The 23344-nt window shown below is 40.7% G+C and overlaps 1 protein-coding gene across 4 annotated transcripts in view; it reads left to right on the top strand.

The window, feature by feature from the left end:
* SH3KBP1 (SH3 domain containing kinase binding protein 1) overlaps positions 1–23344 on the top strand; it is a 363156-nt gene that overhangs the window by 273732 nt on the left and 66080 nt on the right. For all 4 annotated transcript variants that reach the window (XM_074967845.1, XM_074967825.1, XM_074967818.1 and 1 more), the window contains one exon: positions 16669–16763. In XM_074967845.1, coding sequence (XP_074823946.1) covers positions 16669–16763 — 95 coding nt within the window. The remainder of the gene's footprint in view (positions 1–16668; positions 16764–23344) is intronic.

The following is a 23344-nucleotide window of genomic DNA, read 5'->3' as shown; positions in this document are numbered from 1 at the left end:
TAAAAGCAAGCATGTTTAATGATTAATTTGCCCTGGCATTCGCGACTCTCCTGGATGTACTCCCGAAGCCTTTGCAAAAGGTTTCTGGGGAGGGCAGCCTTATTCCGTCCACCATGGTGGGACACTTCACCACTCCAGGCCAGTAACACGTACTCAGGAATCATTGTAGAACAAAGCATTGCATGTTGGCTGGCGTTCAAACAACATCCGTTCTTTATCTCTCTGTGTTATCCTCAGGAGAGTGATATCATTCATGGTCACCTGGTTGAAATAGGGTGCTTTTCTTAACGGGATATTCAGGGTGCCCATTCCTGCTGGGCTGTTTGCCTGTGGCTGAACAGCAATGTTCCCTGCTGTTAGCCACGGGGAGGGGTGAGGGGCTAGCCACGCGGAGCGGGGAGGCAAAATGCGACCTTGGAACGAAAGCACATGTGCTATGTATGTAATATTAACAGCAAGGTTTACCCTGAAAGAGTGTAGCCATTGTTTTATAAAATGTGTCTTTTTAAATACCACTGTCCCTTTTTTTTCCTCCACCAGCTGCATGTGTTTCAAGGATCACAGGATCTTCTCCTTCCCAGAGGCTAGCGAAGATTAGAAGGCAGAAAAAACGCACTCGCGATGGAATGTTCTCTGAGCTCATGCTGTCCTCCCACACTGACAGAGCAGAGACGAATGCGTGGAGGCAGACAATGTCAGAGCGCAGGAAAGCACAAAATGACCGGGAGGAGAGGTGGCGAGCTGAAGAGAGTAAGTGGCGGGCTGAAGAGAGGGCTGAAGCTGAAAGGTGGCTGCAGCGTGATGAGAGGAGGCTGGATTCAATGCTGGGGCTGCTGGAGGATCAAACTAATATGCTCCAGCGTATGGTTGAGCTGCAGGAAAGGCAGCTGGAGCACAGACCGCTGCTCCAGCCCCTGTGTAACCAACCACCCTCCTCCCCAAGTTCCATAGCCTCCTCACCCAGACGCCCAGGAACACGGTGGGGGGGCCTCCGGCCACACAGCCACTCCATCCCAGAGAATTGCCCAAGCAACAGAAGGCTGGCATTCAATAAGTTTTAAAGTTTTAAACTTTTAAAGTGCTGTGTGGCATTGTCCTTACCTCTTCCACCACCCCTCCTGGTGCTTCTCTCCTCCACCACGCCTCCTGGGCTACCTTGGTGGTTATCCCCCTATTTGTGTGATGAATTAATAAAGAATGCATGAATGTGAAGCAACAATGACTTTATTGCCTCTGCAAACAGTGATCGAAGGGAGGAGGGGAGGGTGGTTAGCTTACAGGGAAGTAGAGTGAACCAAGGGGCGGGGGGTTTCATCAAGGAGAAACAAACAGAACTTTCACACCATAGCCTGGCCAGTCATGAAACTGGTTTTCAAAGCTTCTCTGATGCGCACAGCGCCCTCCTGTGCTCTTCTAACTGCCCTGGTGTCTGGCTGTGCGTAACCAGCAGCCAGGCGATTTGCCTCAACCTCCCACCCCGCCATAAATGTCTCCCCCTTACTCTCACAGATATTGTGGAGCACACAGCAAACAGTAATAACAGTGGGAATATTGGTTTCACTGAGGTCTAACCGAGTCAGTAAACTGTGCCAGTGCGCTTTTAAACTCCAAAAGGAAATGCTACCACCATTCTGCATTTGCTCAGCCTGTAGTTGAACAGCTCCTGACTACTGTCCAAGCTGCCTATGTATGACTTCATGAGCCATGGCATTAAGGGGTAGGCTGGGTCCCCAAGGATAACTATAGGCATTTCAACATCCCCAATGGTTATTTTCTGGTCTGGGAATAAAGTCCCTTCCTGCAGCTTTTGAAACAGATCAGAGTTCCTGAAGATGCGAGCGTCATGTACCTTTCCCAGCCATCCCACACTGATGTTGGTGAAACCTCCCTTGTGATCCACCAGTGCTTGCCGCACTATTGAAAAGTACCCCTTGCGGTTTATGTACTTGCCGGCTTGGTGCTCCGGTGCCAAGATAGGGATATGGGTTCCGTCTATGGCCCCACCACAGTTAGGGAATCCCATTGCAGCAAAGCCATCCACTATGACCTGCTCATTTCCCAGGGTCACTCCCCTTGATATCAGCAGATCTTTGCTTGCGTTGGCTACTTGCATCACAGCAGCCCCCAGAGTAGATTTGCCCACTCCAAATTGATTCCCGACTGACCGGTAGCTGTCTGGCATTGCAAGCTTCCACAGAGCTATTGCCACTCGCTTCTCAACTGTGAGGGCTGCTCTCATCTTGGTATTCTTGCGCCTCAGGGCAGGGGAAAGCAAGTCACAACGTTCCATGAAAGTGCCCTTACGCATGCGAAAGTTTCGCAGCCAGTGGGAATCATCCCAGACCTGCAACACTATGCGGTCCCACCAGTCTGTGCTTGTTTCCCGAGCCCAGAATCGGTGTTCCACAGCATGAACCTGCCCCATTAGCACCATGATGCCCACATTGCCAGGTCCCGTGCTTTGAGAGAAGTCTGCATCCATGTCCTCATCACTCTTGTCACCGCGCTGACGTCACCTACTCATCCGGTTTCGCTTTGCCAGGTTCTGGTGTTGCATATACTGCTGGATAATGCACGTGGTGTTTAATGTGCTCCTAATTGCCAAAGTGATCTGAGCGGGCTCCATGCTTGCCGTGGTATGGTGTCTGCACAGAAAAAAGGCTCGGAACAATTGTCTGCTGTTCCCCTGATGGAGGGAGGGGCGACTGACGACATGGCTTACAGGGTTGGCTTACAGGGAATTAAAATCAACAAAGGGGGTGGCTTTGCAAGAAACAGAATGGCCCCCTCAAGGATAGAACTCAAAACTGGGTTTAGCAGGCCATTGATTTCACGGAGGGAGGGAGGAGAAAATGAATACAAAACAAATCTGGTTTATTTTTTGTTTTGAGCCACTTCATCTATCTTTATACATCTTGCTGGCAGCAGACTGTGCAGTTCGACCGCTAGCCATCGTCATCTCCTGGGTGCTCGGCAGAAGACGGTGCAGTATGACTGCTGGCCATCATCTTCTGGTGGCTGCTGATTAAAAGACAGTGCACTGCCGGTAGGAGTCAATCACCATGAGACAAAACTTAAAAGGGAAATGACCTGGCTGAGTCACTCCCATGTTTGCCCAGGCGCCCCAGACCTCATCGAGGTCGGTTAAAAGAGCACCCAGGACTATGTCAATGATGGCTACCAGTCATAGTGTACTGTCTGCTGCCAAAAGACAATAAACTGCTGCTGTGTAGCAATGCAGTACCGTGTCTGCCAGCACCCAGGAGACATACGGTGACGGTTAGCTGAGCGAGCTCCATGCTTGCCGTGGTATGGCGTCTGCACAGGTAACTCAAGAAAAAAGGCTCAAAACGATTGTTTTGGGGGGCCTGACGATATGTACCCAGAACCACCCGTGACAATGTTTTAGCCCCATCAGGCACTGGGATTTCTACTCAGAATTCAAATGGGCGGCGGAGACTGCGGGAACTGTGGGATAGCTACCCACAGTGCAACGCTCCGGAAGTCGACGGTTGCATCGATACTGTGGACACACTCCGCCGACTACATGCACTTAGAGCATTTGTGTGGGGACACACACAATCGAGTGTATAAAAACGCTTTCTACAAAACCGACTTCTATAAATTCGACCTAATTTTGTAGTGTAGACATACCATAACTTCCATGAGTGGTTGCTCTTGGCAGGTTTTACTGTATTCTGGTCCTCCTCAGTAATGGCAACACCTCCCAACTTTGTGTCATCCTCAGATTTTATTAGTACATTCCTGCTTTTTGTGCCAAGGTCATTAATGAAAATGTTAAATAAGATTGGTCCCAAGACTGATCCATGTGGTACACCACTAGTAACTTCCCTCTAGTCTGACATTACCTGCTGTAGGCTCCTGTTAACCCGTTTCTTATCCACCTTTCAACTCTTGTATTAATCTAACTAATAATGTCCCATGTGGAACCGTATCAGATGTTTTACTGAAATCCAGGTAGATTAGATTTACTGCATTTCCTTTGTCTAGAAAACCAGTTATCTTTTCAAAGAAAGAGATCAGGTTGGTCTGGCACAATCTACAGTTTGTAGAACCATATTGTACTTTATCCCAATTACCGTTTACCTTTATGTCCTTAACTTTTTTTAACAAGATTTTTTTTAATATCCAATGTTATATGAGAGAAATGTTTTTGTAATAATAAACTTCATCTGTAATAGTCGGACCGTAGGCATATGATCCATTGTTCTCCATGTTAAGAAAGTTATTCCAAAAGAATTGTTCTATGGTATTCTGGGTATTCTCTTAAGTTCTACATCTGGTGCCTCTTTTACTTTATTACAGGAGTGGCCAACCTGTGGCTCCAGAGCCGTATGCAACTCTTTAGAGGTTAATATGCGGCTCCTTGCATAGGTGCTGACTCCGGGGCTGAAGCTACAGACGCTAACTTTCCAGTGTGCCGGGTGGTGCTCACTGCTCAACCCCGTGTCTGCCCCAGGCCCTGCCCCCACTCCACTCCTTCCCCCAAGGCCCCTGCCCCTTCCCCCGAGCCTGCCAGGTGCTCACTGCTTCCCCCCCCCCCCAGCCTCCTGTACATGCAAAACAGCTGATTGCAGCAGGCAGGAGGTGCTGACTGTCAGGGCTGCCTGTGGGCAGGAGGTGCTGGGGGCTGGAGCAGGGGGGAGCTGATGGGGTGCTGCTGATGTATTACTGTGGATCTTTGGCAATATACATTGGTAAATTCTGGCTCCTTCTCAGGCTCAGGTTGGCCACTTGTGCTCTATTACAATGCATCCAGAATTTCCCACAGTCCCTAGATTGCATAACTTCCTGAATAAGTCTCAGTTTAGAAATCCATATAAACTAATTGCATAGTCCTATAGCATTTATGGATCAGTGTGAATACCTACTATTTGCACGCCTAAATAATAATCTCATGTTTATGTCACTGTTTCCATCCCACTAGGTATAAGTAAAAGTAGAAAAGTAGAAACAGCTGAACAGTTCTCAGAGGTACTTTTAAGGTTTCAGAAGTTGTATTAGGCATGGGAATTTTCTTTGTGTTTTTTTGAGAAGCTGCCACAAGTAAGCTGGATTAGCCATAAATCCAAAAAGTCTCCAGTCCCAGGCTGTTACTAAATCTTCCTCAAGAGTGCTAGGTACCAGCATTCTTGGAGTTTAGCTTAATTTCTCTTTCCTCTTTGCTGTGTTTTCAATACAACACCTAGTACAATGGGACCCCAGTCCTGACTAGAGCCTATAGGTGCTAAACACAATAGACACTGTGCCACTCATGGCACAATCCACTGATCCAGCTCCAAACTGAGAGAGGGCTCTTGGATTCACGATTTGGATCCTAGTGTGCTCGCTGCCAGAGGGTGCTTAGAGGGGATGGAATGATGAGACTGCCTACAGTATCGGATCTGTTACTGCGAGCAGCAAATATCTCCAATGGCCAGTGATGAGACACTAGTTGGAGAGGGCTCTGAGTTACTACAGAGAATTCTTTCCCAGGTGTCTGGCTGGTGGGTTTTGCCCACATGCTCAGTGTCTAGCTGACCGCCATATTTGGAGTCGTGATGGAATTTTATCCTGGGTCAGATTGGCAGAGACCCTCGGAGGGTGGGGAGGTTCACCTTCCTGTGCAGCATGGGGCACAGGTCACCTGCGATTTAAAGTAGTGGAAATGTTGGATTCTCTGTAACTTGAAGTCTTTAAATCATGATTCCAGAACTTCAATAACTCAGCTAGAGGTGTGGGGTCTACAGAAGTGGTTGGGTGTGGTTTTGTGGCCTGCAGTGTTCAGGAGGTCAGACTAACTAGATGACCTTAAAGTTCCCACAGGGGTCTGTACTGGGACCAGTATTGTTCAACATATTCATAAATGATCTGGAAAAAGGGGTAAACAGTGAAGTGACAAAATTTGCAGATGATACAAAACTACTCAAGATAGTTAAATCCAAAGTAAACTGGGCAACAAAATGGCAGATGAAATTCAATGTTGATCAGTGCAAAGTAATGCACATTGGAACACATAATCCCAACTATACAAATAAAATGATGGGTCTAAATTAGCTGTTATCACTCAAGAAAGAGATCTTTGAGTCATTCTAGATAATTCTCTGAAAATATCAATGTGCAGTGGCAGTCAAAAAATCTAACAGAATATTAGGAATCATTGGGAAAGGAATAGATAATAAGAGAAAATATATTGCCTCTATATAAATCCATGGTATGCCCACATCTCGAATACTGCATGTAGATCTGATCATCTCATCTCAAAAAAGATATATTGGAATTGGAAAAGGTACAGAAAAGGGCAACAAAAAATGACTGGGGTATGAAACAGCTTCCATATGAGGAGAGATTAATAAGACTGGAACTTTTCAGTTTGGAAAAGAGATGACTAAGGGGGGATATGATAGATGTCTATAAAATCATGACTGGTTGGGGAAAGTAAATAAGGAAGTGTTATTTCCTCCTCATAACACAAGAACTAGGGGCTCAGCAAATGAAATTAATAGGCAGCAGGTTTAAAACAAACAAGGAAGAATTTCTTCACACAACGCACAGTGAAACTGTGGAATTCTTTGCCAAAGGATGTTGTGAGGTCCAAGACTATAACAGGGCTTAAAAAAGAACTAGATAAATGGCTATAAGCCAGGATGGGCAAGGAAGTAAAACTATGCTCTGAAGCATCCCTAATCTCTGCCAGAAGCTGGGAATGGGCGGGGATGGATCACTTGATGATTACCTGTTCTGTTCATTTCCTCTGAAGCACCTGGCATTAGCCACTGTCGGAAGACAGGATACTGGGCTAGATGGACCATTAATATGACTCAGTATGGCTGTTCTTATGTTCTCATGAGTCTATGAGTATACTGCTGGCCTGAGGAGCAGCAGGTAGCATAGGTAGGGCAGGAAGATTGGCGTGCCGCCACAGAGCTATCCTTCCCTTGGCTAACGTTGGTGCTTCTTGCTCTCAGTTGCATAGCAGCAGCTGCAGTGTGAGACTACATGTTGGTTGTAGCCCACAAACACACAGAATGCGGAGCAGCTTCACTTCCTTTCTACCCTCTCTGCCCAACTGAGTGAGCCCCCCGTCTCTTTATTGGCCTATCATTCCACAGAGGGGTAAAAGGATAGGAGGAAGGGTTCTCAGGGATCTGAGAGACAAGGAGGAGGAAGCACTTCAGAGCTAGAGAACCATCAGAGTGAAAGAAGGGCACTCAAAGATTTGGGGGAGAAAAAGATGGGACCTCAGGGCTCCAAGGGTAAAGAGGAGGTGGAAGAGCATGTAGAGCTTGAGGGGGCAGAATATGTGGGAGAGCCCTTGGGGTATAGGGAGGCAGCAGAAAAAGAGGGCAAGGAGGAGTGTCACTGAAGGTGTCACATGAGTTTATAGGAGTGATTTTTGTAGGGGAAGACTGATATGTGCTGTGTTTGGGTTTTCGTGGGGGCAATGCTGATGATGGGTGTCTATATTTTTCTATGATTTTGGAATAGAATATGTTGTGGGGAGGTGTGTGTTTGTTGTGGGGTTGGAGTTATTTGCTTTTGGGGGGAGGGGTGCTAGCCTGTCATGATAAGGTTGTGTGTTAGGAAATATTTATGCATTATTATAAGAATTTGAGATTGGATTCTGAAAAATCTGTACAGCAGAACATTGCTAATTAACTGGGAGAACTATTGCAAATGATTGAAATTGCCAATTTAGAATGTAAATAAATGCAATAGAAAAATATGGATAATGTAGCACAAAATGCATTATAATTTACTTTCAGGTACTTCATGGTGTTTCATAATGTGCAAATGATTTTTATATTTTGTAAAAGTAACAAATTCTTATAATAAGGAAACTTTATTATAATGTTGTGTCTGATATTCCTCAGTAGTAGGCAGAAGATACCTCTTGGTACAAATTATAAAATGTAAAGATTAGTTAATCTGGATTAGAGAAATTCTAATTTATTCCAGGTTGTTATGTTTTATGTTTGTTTCTACGGTGGTGAGGTAGTGTTCTGATGTTCTCGGTATACATGGTGAAATTCTGTGGAAAGATTGATTTGGGTAGTCCAGTTTTGGATCATGACTCTAATGATCTGTGTAGATATTGAGCAGTAGAACTAAATTCTGCTGTAACTTGGACTTGGGTTTGAGTTGTGTGGTGTGTTTGTTTGTCTTTGCAACAGAGTTGCAGTTTTTTCTCATTTAAATAGTGTGCAGGGTCTTTTGTGCTCTAGCATCTCTTCCTCCATTTTTAGAAACATGTTTTATCAGTAATAGGATTAATCTCACTTAATTTTAGGCTTCTTCTTTCAGACTGTGTTATTTTTATTTATCCAAACTCCATTAGCGTGTGCACCCAACTCAGTTGGTATGTGAATTTAGACTCCCTGTGGAGAGCTAAATAACTGGTTTTCAGAAGTCAAATGTATGTTGACGGGGTTTTTTAATCAATTTTCAAGTAAACTGCAAATACAAATCTAGCATAGTGCTTGTGCTGTGTCAGACTGAGGAAAGTTTATTGCAGTGTATCACACTAGTTGTCTAACAAGGAAGAAGCAGGATCAGACTTAAAAAGAGTATTATGCCTCCACTTGGACTTAGAGGGAAAGCAAGCTCCAGAGTCCTGGACCTTCCCTGGAGAATTGCCCTATTTCAGCCTCTAGATATGTGCATCTGTGGACTGTCTGCTTGAATGCCACATCTGATCTTTAGAGTCTGGTAAGAGAACAAGGAGAAAGTTGGTCTTTAAAGATAAATGGGACTCCAAACGATATAGGGCTTTATACGTAATGCTTCAAATTGCCACTGGAAATACATTTCAAGCCAGTGCAGTCTGTGGTGTGTGAAAGAAATATAACCCATGCACCAACCTAAGTAATTAGGCATCCACATTCTGTACTAGCTGCAGTTTCCAAGTTATCCTTAACTTTGGCACTTGCTTGCCCTCTTCTTTCAACAAAGCTGTGCTTTTTGCCTGAGTGCCAAACATATTTCAAATAGATCAAGGAGCTATGTTCAGTACTTTCGGACAGATTCTGGGGCATGGACGGGGAGTAGCTGGAGTGAGTTGCATTCTAGCTTCCCCCCGGTGCATTGTTCCTTGGAGACCATAATCAGTTTACACAACTTAAAGCAGCCCCTGAACTTCTGTAACCTGTGCTGGGGTTCAGGCTGTGGTAGAGAATCAGAGAGCTGTTAGTTCTCTGATTCTCTTCCTTTTTCCCACTGCCTGAGTGATTGTGTGCAAGTGGGGAACCATGTTTTACTCCATGTTTTTTCTGGGATTAGGCACAGCCAGTTGAGCTCCTATTGTATTTTCCCTGGGGTTCCCATAGCCTGGTGGGGAAACTGGCAATGGAGGAGCCAGAACCATTCTCCTCCCTCCCTGGAGGTGCAGCAAATAGCCATTGAGGGAGCTCCTGAGCCACTGCAGATAAAGTCACTGCAGATAAAGTGCAGCAGCTGCTTAGGGCACTCCTGAGTCACATCAGAGCTGCTATTAGGACTGCACCAGAAGTGATAGGAGACAGCTCGAGAGAGGGTCCCCCTCTATTGCCTCTCCATAGTAAAAGGCCAGGTTAAAACACTTCATTTTAAAAATCACAGGGTGTGGCCCAGAGAATGGACTTTAAATTAGACAAATACAATTTTTCTTCGTAACACAGACTCCTTCAAGAGTTATGTTGATGAAAACAATGTAGTGGTTTTAAACAATGACACCCCAACTCAAATTAATGCAGAATAGGTAATCTTTCTTGGTTAGTCCTGGAAATTATAACACCAGATACTGCAAGTAGACGCAGCTGGGAAATACATAAGGAAGAAGGAATGGGGAGTGGTCATTTCCCCATACATATTACTTTTCAAGGGCAAGGTAAGGTTGAATGTAATGGAAGATTACCTACCTGGAATTTTAAGAAAGCTTTATGTGAATGATGACAGAGAATTTCAATGACAATGTAGTAAAAGGATTAATAGCAGCAGCTACTCTAGCCATACCTAAGATATTGAAGTACCCCAAAACAAAAACTCTCTTCCATGGTGAAGTGAGGAGTGCAAAATGTCAGTTAAAGAAAGGAACAAAGTCTATGAAAAAGCAAAAAAATGCAATTAATAGTGAAGATGTAATGAAGTGTAAAAGAAGTAAGGCAACAGCACAAAGACTTATTAAAAACAATCAAAGAGCGTGTGAAGAGGTACTGCGGGCAGATAAATAAAGATACTAAGACATCAGAAATGTACAGGCAAATTAGAGGAATGAATGGAATTCAGACCAAGAGGAGTCACATTCCAGGCCTTACTAGGACTGACAAAATAGTTAGATGTTCTGATAATGAGAAAGCAGAAGTTTTGACAGAAGCTTTTCAAGGGGTGAGTAATTATGAAAATCAAAGGGCAGTTTTCCACAAGAATAAAATACAATTCATTGAAGAGAATCATGAACAGTGTAGTTGTTATCTTTATCTTTATTTTCTGAATGAATGGTTTTGTATGTGGGAACTTGAGAAAGCTATTGACATCAGCAAGAATACATCCATAGGTAAAGATAATATATGCAACATAGTGTTTAAATATCTCTTTGAAAGCAGTTTGAGGGTTCTCTTGTAATTATATAACTGTCATGGCCTGGTTGTGGGAGGCCAGACCTAGCAGAGATAGAGTCCGCAATAGACCAGAGTCAAGAGTTGGCTGGGTCAGGATACCAGGAGGTCAGAAGCACAAGACAAACTAGAGGTCAGAACCATGACTTAGGAACCAGAGTCAGGCTGGATCAGAATACTAGAGTGTCAGAGGCAGGAGAATAACTGGAGGTTAGGAACCACAAGTCAGATGCCAAGAGTCGAGCCTGGTCGCGATTCCAGGAAATGAAGCCACAGAGCAGGAAACATAAGGCACACAGTCCAGAACAGGGTGGAGCTTCCTGTTCCTCCTGCTGCCAGTGGACCAGTCAGCCGCTCTGGGATTCCACCAGTTGGACTTCAGGGGTGGAGCCTCACACTGGGGCAGGGCTTGGTGGGTCCAGGTAAGCCATTGTTAGCAGGCTGCCAGGTGGAGGATTGGAGTGTGGCTGATCCCAGGAATCCTGCAGGCCTGGGTTCAAGATCTGTGGGAAATGACAATAATACTATATGGGGAAAAGGAGTGATAACAATAGAATAGAAACGTGCAGTAATTCTAGTGCAAAAATCAGGCAAACTGTCAAAAACATACGAATGCAGAAACTAGGCAAACTGTCCACAAAAGTAGTGCCTGTAGACCTATTGCCCTTACATCCTGCCTGGGTAAAAAGTATGGAGAGACTGATGAATGAAAGATTGGCTGCCTATTTGGAAAAGAGTGGCATTGTAGATGAGGTGCAGAGTGGTTTTTGGGGAGAAAGGTGCACCGTTGATCAAATTGTTAAATTAGAAACTGTATGGGGCACAAAGGTTTCATGATAGCTATCTTTATAGATATTGAAAAGTTTTATGACATGCTGTGGAGGGAGGGCGTGTTGTGCAAAATAGGTGCACAAGGAATAAGGGGAAGAATATATGGGTGGATTAGAGAATTTTTGAGTAAAAAGACTAGGCAGGTCAGAGTTGGGAAAATTATGTCAAAAATATGTAATGTTAAAAATGATACGCCATGAGGAAGTGTTATCAGCCTGACCTTCTTTAATATTAGAATAAATGATCTCCCAACATGAATAAGTGTCAGAGTAGGTGTCACTCTATTTGCAGATCATTGTGCTCTGTGGGTTAGGAGCAAGAATACTGAAGTGGGAGAAAAGAGAATCAACAAAGCATTACAAAAGACCTCTGACTGGGAAAATGCTTGAGGTTTCAAGTTCTCCATCACTAAAAACAAAGTATTGGTCTTTATGATAAGGAAGGTTATAAAGGAATGTCAGCTATATCTGTATGGAGAACAAATAGACATAGGTAAAAGGTTTTAATTTCTAGGAGGTAATATATGATACTAAATTAGTTTGGAAAGATCGTATAGACTGTGTTAAAGATAAACGTACAGGAAGTAGTAACCTGCTTATAAGTTTGGCTGGGACTGCTTGTGGGGTGGATAAGAAAACACTGCTGATAGTATACAGAGCTTTAATCGGCCCAATTATTGACTATGGCCTGGGTGTCAGCATCAAAATCAGAACTTAAAAAATTAGATTTAATATAAGCACAGGCACTGTGAGTGTATGCGGTTCATTTATTACAACACCCATATACACACTACAGATAACTTCTAGTGAAATGCCAGTTACGCTACAAATGAAACTACTGGACCTAACTTTCTGGGCCAAAGTTAATGGGAATTTCAGTGAGGAAAGTACCAAACAAATCTACGAGTATTGTTGAGAATTCGGTTGGTGAATGATAGCACATGATATGAGAAAGCCACATGATTGAGTTAAAGTGTGGAAGCAGAAGTTGAAAGGCAAGGAAAAGCTAAACAAAGTCAAAACTATTAGTCGTTTTGGAAAATTGTAGGAAAATTAGTCGTAGGAAAATTAGTTATAGATGGAAAGTTGCATGTCCAAATGCGGATTTAAATTTATTTTATAAACGTAAGCATAAAAAAGAAACAGTAGGTAATAAAAACGAAGTGTACCAGTATATAAATGAAAAGTAGTTGTTGTTTTTTTCAAATATATACAGATGGATCCAAAAAAGAAAAAATAGGAAGAGTAGGGGCAGCATATGGTATACCAGAAGTTGGAATTAGTACATCTAACAGAACATCTGATTTTGTAGCTGTCATGACAGCCAAACTAGTAGCAGTAATGCTAGCATTAAATCGGATCTGGGGTGTACTCCCAACAGAAGGGGTCATTTTTTTTTTATCTCAGTCTGAGGTCTTATAATGATAAAAAAAAAAGGTGTCTCAGTGTGTAGAAGTGATTTAATCAATGAAATAATATATTTCTAATGATAGCTACTACAGATGGGGATACCGTTAGCATTAGCTTGGATCCCAGAGCATATTGGGATAACAGGGAATGAAAAGGCAGACAATGAAATAAAAGGATTGGCATAGAAATACCCTTGAGTAAACAGGAATTTAAAAGCCTAGTACAGAAAAACCTAAAAAAGAAATGGCAAAAATTTGGGATTAGTGAAGAAAGCGGAAGAAGATTTTTTGAATTGTGCCATACAGCTGAGGATAACAACATACATCAGAGCCTGGGTAGAGTAAATGAAATGATTTAGTTTAGCGTACTAACCAGTTGTGACTTAAACAAAAATCTTTTTTGGATTAATAGACACAAAGATGGACTATGTATATTCTGTAAGGTGGAAGAAACAATTGATCCCCTTTTATGGGTATGTACGGGCTTTGATAAAGACAGGGAAAAGCTTTCTGAGGAACTCAAACATCTTAAGGTAACAAAAGTTACATTATGTTATTTAGTAAAGATATCAGAGATATGGAGTGGTATTAGAAAAGTGTTTTACCTGAAAGACAGAGCGCAGAGTGAGAGAATATAAACTGCTAAGTATTTAGGAATTAGAATTCGTGGTAGTTATAGATTATTCAGTCAAGCTTCGCCCCTCCCCCCACAAAAAAGACGACTCCTCCCTCAATGGCCACAGTTAAGACGCCACTGCAAAAGAGGTTGAGTTTATTAATTTTCAGGGGCAATATTAAGGCCTGTCTGTTCACTCAGTCTGTTTCCTGAGGAATGTGAATTGAGAAAGAAGGGTTATTTGTCCATTTCTAGAGAGGGAGTGTGGGGCTTGTGATTCAAGTTATTTTACTGGCACTTCATATAGTTTGAAAGAGTAAACATAGCGATATCATTTTAAAGTATTAAGTAAGAACTGAAAATCATCAAATTGAATGTCTTCATCTTCCCCCAGTATTTCTTTGCCAAAATTTGCACGTGCATATGTTTGGGAGGGAGTCTTGTTTTAAAAATGTGCCTTTACATTAGGTCAGAGAGAAATTTCAAGGCATTTGGTGGAACTTAAGAAGAGTGCTGCAGGTTTGTGTGCCTTGTATACTAGTCCACAGTGTGAAGCTGATGAAGAGGGGGTACAAAACTGGCAGCTGGGAGTACTAAATATAGGGGCTGTACAAACATTTTCTTTTTGGTGCAGGAGGATAGAGTTTCGCTTGTCTGTTTTGTTATTGTCTACAGTTGTCATTTGTCAGATTTCTCCAGGCAGCCATTGTTTTAACCACTCATTTACTGTTGATCTCATTTTTTTAAAAAAAGTCCATTCTATTGTGGTCTCTAGGAGGTAGTTTTTCAGTGTAAATACCCAGTGTATCTCACCTCTTTGTTGGCAACCAGCGTAATAGGCTGGAAAACCAGCGTCCCATTACATTTCATGGGCTTGATTCTGACCTCAGCTTTCTGGCATGTGTTGACATTTCTCAGAACATTTATTTTTGTATACATATATGCTGTGTGTCTGAGATTAGAGTCTGTCCCTTTCTTTTATTCTGTCTAAACGTGACTGCTGGAAGTAAGCACATTTTAATCCTGTTGTTATCTTTTGCTCAGATGATTTATGGAGGTCTTAATGTGGCGATGAAAAGTAGACTATCACCTTGTTTTGTTAATAGAATTTTATATGTTTGACCTGTTGAGCCTCTTGACTATTTATTTTTGCTTCTCCTAAACAGTGAGCCTTTCCAGAGGCTAGAAAGTTGATTCAACCTTTTTATGCAGTCACCCATATCATCACTACACACTCATAAGGGTTACTAAGACCTAGGTATATTGCCCCTTTCTGGGAGCCCTTCTCCGAGAACACTGGGGTTTTAATTCTAATGTAATACTTTCTTTCTACTTATTCACTGTAGACTGCTGTGCATTGTTTCCCACCTGATACTGAGAACATAACATCCAGTTAATTCATAGAGGAATAATTTATGCACCTGAGAATGCACAGTCTCCCGAGTCTCATTCAAAAAGGAAAATCACTTCCTGCAACAGCCCCTCCCAACATTCCATTCTGTGTCATAAAAATGAATCACTAAGGTCCTGCCTGATAACAAGAGGCTTTACACAAGATGCTGCACACACTTTTTTGAAGTACAGCCTTAAATTGATACCAGCTCTACATACATTTATTAAATCTGTTATTTGTCAAAATCTTTCTTTGTGGTGTGTAGATTCTATAAATACAAAATTATTATGATGATAGCCCACATGCAAATGAAATGATGAGAACATAGTGGATTCTGTCAGTCTCTCTCTCCTTGCTGTTCACTTGCTCCACAACCAGCTGTTCTAGATCAGTGCATGTAAGCCTTCCACCCCCATATCTCCACTATTCTGCATACTCCATCCTACAGTGATATGGGGTCAGGCACCCCAGAGGAACTGCTCAATATGTTGAGCTGGAGTAACTTCCTTGCTTGGCCCCAGAGAAAAGATGGAGAGGTCCAAGACTCAACTTACAGACTGGTAGTTAACCACTCTCGTCCCACCTCAAATACTAATTATGGGTCTCAGGTTCTCCCATGCTGAATCCTTGGAGACCGTTCTTTTGTTCTGAGCAACTAATACATAAATAATAGTATTCGGAAATTGTTATTGGAGGATGTTCTCTATTTCTGGAAAGTATCAGGAGGATCAGCCTCTTCCTCCTTGGCTCTTGTCAGAGAGTCTTTCCAGAAGTGTGCTCATCCTCTTTTCCTGATCATTATATCTTCAGAGGAGGAAAGAGGCTACAAACTGATGGTTCATGTACTAATTTTCCTGGCTGTCAAGAAGAGAGCTGTGAGCCAGAGAGATCTTGACATACTTACTTCACAGCAACTTAAAATTCATCCCCTGCTGAGTAATAATATGTGAACCAGAAAAGACCCTGACCCCCATTAAAACTGTCTAATTGTTCAAGCACAGTGCATCCCAATGCAGCGACTTACCGAGATGTATATTTTATAATTACTTAATATTAATCTACAAAGCATCCACCTATCGTTCTAGTAGAGGGCTCTGATTTAAAATATTGTATATTTTTATATATACTCTAATAGGAGAAATGAATGATCCTCTTTATTTATAACTTCTCAATGAGGATTGGCATGCTTGACTTCGCTGCATAGCAACAAGTCATAATTAACTGGGTTTTTTTATGACAGTTGTGTTGATGATTAGGAGTAGGAGTATTTGGTATCTTAGAACTGAGAAGATACCTTATTTATAGAAAGTGAAGAAAGAAAGGAGGAAAAAACTTTATAGTAATGTTGGAAAATGTCCATTAATGATGTATATACAAGGAAATATTTATGAATCCTCTTTACATTTTTTTAAATTATTTTGAGTCACCAGATTAAAAATATCTATTGCCTTGCATTAGCAGGAAGATAAATGAACTATCTGGCTTCCTAGGTCTTTTCCATCTCTAATTTCTGTGAGCTTATGGAAAGAAATACAGGGAACAACAAGCGCTTACATTTATTTTGATGGAAATGGTTCATGACATATGGCTACAAAACTCTCTTTTTTCTTCCTAACTGATAAATGCAGGAATTGTCAATACAGAACTTCTGAATATTTCATGCAATTTGTGAAGGTCTACAATATACAGAGAAACAAATAGTAAAAATAGAAAACAATATTTTATATAGAGACACTGAAAGTATAGTGTGACTATATTTATAGGGAAATGGTTGGATAAAAAATGTTATAAGATTATCGTTTATTGAATTGCACATTTTTCCTTTCAGTCAAGGAGTATTGCAAAGTAATATTTCCGTATGAAGCACAGAATGAAGATGAACTGACAATCAAAGAAGGTGATATCGTCATACTCATCAATAAGGTAAAGGCAGCATTTTCCTTTCATAAACCAGAATACAGCTTTACATATATATAAAAAAAAATTTCCATGCTGGGCACCTAACTCCATTTTGTGCCTTTGAAAATCTCCCTCTTAGCTCGTAAAACTAAAAGAGTTTTGTTAAAACATGATAAAATAGGTGTCAGGAAGACCTACTTTTTTTTCTCTTTTGCTTCAGAGTCTTATCTTGATAAAATTAAGCAAAACACAGAGTTTGTGTTTTCATGAGTTTACAAGTGTGACTGGAGTCCCAGGGGAGCCAACTGAGGTCACTCAACTTGGCTGAACTGCAAAGAATGGGGCAGGCAATCCCCAAAGCTGGTGGATATTCCAATACTTAGATTTACCAAACTGGCACATAACAGCTTCTATAATACCGCACTGGTAACCCAGAAGCCAACAACACAGTTCCCTTAAAGCAACCCAGGCTTAGGCCTCCACGCAGACACCCAAGGCAAATGTGATGAGGATTACTGAAAATCTTATTCATCATATAAAAAAATTCTACCAATCTCAAAGGATCCGACAGATTACCTCCCAGGTTAATGAATATTTCAAATCTTACCCAAATACACACTTACAGACAATTCTTATTAACTAAACTAAAATTTATTAAAAAAGAAAAGAAGAGAGAGGGTATTGGTTAAAAGATCAGTATACATACACAGATGAGTACAATTCCTGAGATTCAGATTCATAGCAGAGATGGTGAGCTTTGTAATTACAAAGAGTTCTTTCAGAATTAGCTCATAGGTTTATAGTCCAATGTTCGTATTCAGGGTGATTCCAGATTGGGATTCTGAAGATCTCAACCTTTTGACTCAAGCTTCCCCTGTATCAAGCATTAAGCAGGTCTGAGATAAAAAGGATCAGGACCCAAGCCCTTTTTGATACAGTTTCAGGCCTTTTTTGACATGTTGGTGTCCTTTGGTGAACAATAGGCAATTAATGGAGACTTCTTTCCTAAGCATCACCGGTAATTAGTTACCCAAATTAACACAAGGCAATTTATCCATTAGGCAGTCTAACACAAACTTCAAAGAGACATTTAGACAATTACATGATTGCACCCAAGATGCATCTAAATGTTAATATTTCTTTTGATCTCTGAATCAATAGCTATAGTGACAGACGGGAACTGTCTGTTTACATAGCTCAAATATTAATATGAAATGAGTACACACATACAATTAGTATCACCTCTAATTTCTAAAAATATAGGTTTGCATTTCAAAATTCTAGCCAATCTAACATAGAATGGCTCTAATTACCATTTCTGATATGTCTTTACAAGTTGTCTCTGGGTCAGTTAGCCTGCAGGATGCTTAACCCTTTCTGGCTGTGTGTTACACTTTGTATAAGATTTGTTGCAATTATATAACAGTGGTAGCAGTAATGATTTGCATGATTATATTTAAATAGACATCCCAAGTAATTATAAAACTCTTTGATTTGCACCCAGTGACAAATCCGCATTACCCAAATAAGCCATGGGTTGGTTCCTTTTCCATATGCAACAGCCTTGGGATTAGATGGGAAGGATAGTAAATGTACACAAGCACAACAGCATCAGTGCAGTGCTTATATGTCCAGTTTGAGTGGGTTGCAGTGGTTTTTGTTGCGATTTGCTTTGCTTTGGCTTTTTTTGGTGGTTTGGTTGGGGTTTTGTTTTGGTTTGGTTTTATTTTTATTTTTGTAAGTAGGTGCTTTTACTAAATGGCAAGCATGTGGTAATTGAATTTGAAAACAAAACAAAAACCCCAAAGACAATGGGTCAAAATGGTGTTAGACACACACACGCACACACACACTCGTTGACTTAATATCATTACACGTGTAATAAATAGCCCAATTTCATTAATATACTAAATATACACGGTTACAATTTGTGTTAAATAACTATATTATACTTCTGTAGTATAAGCCAAAGTTCTATTACTATCTTAATAGTAAGTTTGATTTTCTACATAATTTTTGTATGTCTGTGAACATTTGCAAATTATGGCTTAGCTCTCTGTACTGGCAAGTATGACCAAAAATTGGTCAGATTTAAAAATATTCTGAATTAGGGCTGTTAAGCAATTAAAATATTAATCGCAATTAATCATGTGATTGTAAAAATTAGTTGTGATTAATCACGTTAATAATGGAATACCATGTATTTAAATATTTTTGGATGTTTTCTACATTTTCAAATATATTGATTTCAGTTACAACACAGAATACAAAGTGTATAGTGCTCACTTTATATTTATTTTTTATTATTATTTGAACTGTAAAAAACAAAAGAAATAGTATTTTTCAATTCACCTCTTACAAGTATTGTAGTACAACCTCTTTATTGTGAAAGTTGAATTTACAAATATAGAATTATGTACAAAAAATAACTGCATTGAAAAATAAAACAATGTAAATCTTTAGTGTCTACAAGTCCACGCAGTCCTACTTCAACCAATGGCTCAGACAAACTTGGTTACAATTTGCTGGAGATAATGCTGCCTGCTTTTTGTTTACAATGTCGCCTGAAAGTGAGAACAGGCATTCTCATGGCACTGTTGTAGCCAGTGTCGCAAAATATTTATGTGCCAAATGCACTAAAGATTCATATGCCTCTTGGGGGGAGGGATAGCTCAGTGGTTTGAGCATTGGCCTGCTAAACCCAGGGTTGTGATTTCAGTCCTTGAGGGGGCCATTTGGGATCTGGGGCAAAAATTGGGGATTGGTCCTGCTTTGAGCAGGGGGTTGGACTAGATAACCTCCTGAGGTCCCTTCCAACCCTGATATTCTATGATTCTTCGTGCTTCAACCACCATTCCAGAGGACACGCATCCATGCTGATGATGGGTTCTGCTTGATAACGATCCAAAGTAGAGCGGACTGATGCACATTCATTTTCATCATCTGGGTCAGATGCCACCAGCAGAAGGTTGATTTTCTTTTTTGGTGGTTTGGGTTCTGTTGTTTCTGCATTGGAGTGTTGCTCTTTTAAGGCTTCTGAACGCATGCTCCAGACCTCGTCCCTCTCAGATTTTGGAAGGCACTTCTGATTCTTAAACCTTGGGTCGAGAGCTGTAGCTATTTTTAGAAATCTCACATTGGTACCTTCTTTGCGTTTTGTCAAATCTGCTGCGAAAGTGTTCTTAAAACAAACACGTGCTGGGTCATCATCCAAGACTGCTATAACATGACATATATGGCAGAATGCAGGTAAAACAGAGCAGGAGACATACAATTCTCCCCCAAAGAGTTTAGTCACAAATTTAATTAATGCATTATTTTTTAATGAGCATCATCAGCATGGATTCATGTCCTCTGGAATGGTGGCCGAAGCATGAAGGCATACATCTGCAGGGCTGGCTCTAGGCACCAGATAAGGAAGCTGGTGCCTGGGGCGGCAAATCAGAAGGGGGCGGCACTCCCGTGTGGGGGGTTTTGTTGTTTTTTTCTTTTTCCCCCCTTCCTCAGTGGCACTTCGGCGGCAGCTTTTTCATTTTCCCTTCCTCGGTGGCACTTGGGTGGCAGCTTTTTCATTTTTTTCTTCTTCGGTGGCTGTTTTTTTTTTTTTGCTTCTCTGCTTGGGGAGGCAAAAAAGATAGAGCCGGCAATGCATATCTGGCACATAAATAACTTCAACGCCAGCTACGAAAGTACCATGCGAACGCCTGTTCTCACTTTCAGGTGACGTATATCAGAAGAGGACAGCATTATCTCCTGTAAATGTAAACAAACTTGTTTGTCTTAGCGATTGGCTGAACAAGAAGTAGGACTGAGTGGACTTGTAGGTTCTAAAGTTTTACATTGTTTTGTTTTTGACAGCAATTACGTAACAAAAAAAAAATCTACATTTGTAAGTTGCACTTTCATGATAAAGAGATTGGACTACAATACTTGTATGAGGTGAATTGAAAAATACTATTTCTTTTGTTTATCATTTTTACAGTGCAAATATTTGTAATAATAATATAAAGTGAGCACTGTACACTTTGTATTCCATGTTGTAATAGAAATCAATATCTTTGAAAATATAGAAAAACATCCAAAATATTTAATAAATTTCAATTGTTATTCTATTGTTTAACCGTGCGATTAATCACGATTAATTTTTTTGAGTTAATCGCGTGAGTTATTTGCAATTATTTGACAGCCCTATTCTGAATATAAATATAGTTAATGAGTCAGTATACATATTGAAAGAAAACCCAATCCAGTGTCTCAAAACTGAATGCTTGTTTGTCCCTGTCCTTTCTCCGTTGCTAACATATTTAATATTTATCCAGCTTTCATGGTGAGCCAATGTGTTAATTTTCCATCAGGTTGTATCACCGCTTATGGTGGGGAGCCTAAACAGATAATGGGTAGGATAGGTGAGCAGCCAATACACAGTTAATTTAACAAGTATAAGTAAGTAGGACATGTAAAATATGCTCAAGTTACTCCTCAAGTCTGGCTGTGGAAGTTTCTGACGGGCATCATGACCGTGACCCGAATGTAAAGAGGATGGGGACTTCGCAGATAGTGCCCTCACTTAAGCAGGAAAAAAAACCCATAGGGAAAGCATTAAAACACTAGAGATAATCTAAACCTTCACAGACATGCATGCTGTTACACGTGTGCCTACCTGCCAAGAGCATGTGTGGAGTTTGACTTCAGTGGATTGTAACTTTTCAGCTATCTTTTTATTCTCGTCTTCCCCTTTAGTCTGTCAAAATAAGGAAAACCTATTGTTTTGCCAAACAAATTCAGTCCTGTTATCCTTTTGTTCCACTTGTATACATAGTCTTTCCTCATGGATGCACAGAGATATTACAAGAATTGTTATGCTAGAGATGAATCTTGCATGCTGTGTAGGGAATTGATTTCTAAGTGTAAGGTGAATCTGAAATAGGTTGAGTATGTTTTCTTCTTAGGAGTCCGGTGGCACGGCTACCCCTCTGATACTTTTCTTCTTAGATTTATCAGGACCTTTGGTACAAAAGAAATAAAATAATCTCATTAGTTTATCAACTAACTAATAGCAGAATCGGAGTACTGTAGTGGTTTCCAAATTACTTACTTATAGTTGCTAACAAAAATGAACTTGCATACGTGGACAAAAAATTAAACATAAGTCTTGCTAATTTTGGATCTTCTTTATTTTTCTTTTTAAAAAATTAATTTGAAATGAATAAGTTGTTCATGCAGAGGAGCTGTTTTCTCCCAATATTTGTCTTCATCCTGCTTGAAAATCCATTGTGACATCAGTCATACCTTGAAACTGAAGTCATGATCTATCCCTTTTATTCACTTATCAATCAAAGGAATACAGTGTCCTACTAGTTTATCCCATTGTGATCATTCGGAGGGGAACAGAGATGTTATTGATGAATAAGTTTTTGAAGGCCATAATCTTTTACACTTTGCTTAATGAACTTCCTTCTTTAGAATGTGTTTGCAATAAAATAAGTTAAATAATTATTCAGATAATAAAATGTTAATTGAGGTTAGTAAATATTAATTGGGGGAAAATGAAATTTGTTGTGTTCCATGTAGACTAAAGGTAGTAAACACGAGTCACCGCTGTATTTGAAAGACCACTTTTTCTGGAATTTGATTCTTTATTGTTCCATTAGCTTTATAACTTTTGGTTTTTTAAATAAATTGAGTATCCCTCCGTAGTATCTTTTAGTTCATCTGGCCTTCACTAAAACTATTTCTGACTGGATAGAGGCTTTCACTGAGGTAATTTTTAAAGATTGTCCATTACCAAATAGAAGTTGCTTTAAATTTTGTGGCATGTACTCTTTGTTGACCAAGCCTTTGTTTTAACTCCAGTGAGGTGTCTGATCTCCAGGCAAGGACAGCAGAGTCTTACTCCCACTATTTCTTCTAGATAGATTCATCTTTATGTAAAACCAGCAACAGCTGCAGCTGTACTATTGAGCTAGAACTACTGGATTTCATATTCATCCCTTCTTTACGACCCCCATAGCCTTGACGAATGTATCTTTCTTTGATAATAGCTGAGTTGATGATTTGACTGGCCTGATCAATTCTTCCAAACCTGTAATCAACAACTTCTCTCTGGGTATTCCAGTATTTCCAAATATTCTCTTATCTGATATTACGCAAGACAAATTGCAGAGATTTTGGTTAATTATATATTTTCTTTTTTTCTGTGATTTCTCACAAGCCTTTTATCATTAATTGTTCATTGAGCATATTCCTAGTGAGTGGAGACACTCAGTGCAAAGGTGCTTGGTGCTCCTCCGTAGTTCATGCTTTTGTGCTTTGTCTGAACTGTACCCTAATATCTGAGATAGCTTCTTCAACATCTATTGCTTACCCAGTAGTCATCCTCCAGATCTCTGGACTCAGCCTTAGAAACTAAATTCTATAGTTTGTTAGGGCAGAATTCAAGTGGTTGGTTCAAGATCTTTGCAATAGGAGTCTCGAAACAGGTGGCGCTCCCTCCCGGCTCTTAATGTAATATACATACCCGGTATTTTGTCTGAACCTAGCCCCCACTCCTGGACTTCTTGGATAATTCAAAGAACAACACAAATGCAAACCTGTCTATCGTGGCT

The sequence above is a fragment of the Natator depressus genome, chromosome 1 (assembly GCF_965152275.1).
Source record: "Natator depressus isolate rNatDep1 chromosome 1, rNatDep2.hap1, whole genome shotgun sequence".
Classification (NCBI taxonomy): Eukaryota; Metazoa; Chordata; order Testudines; family Cheloniidae; genus Natator; species Natator depressus.
This window is presented reverse-complemented; position numbering and strand designations above follow the sequence as displayed.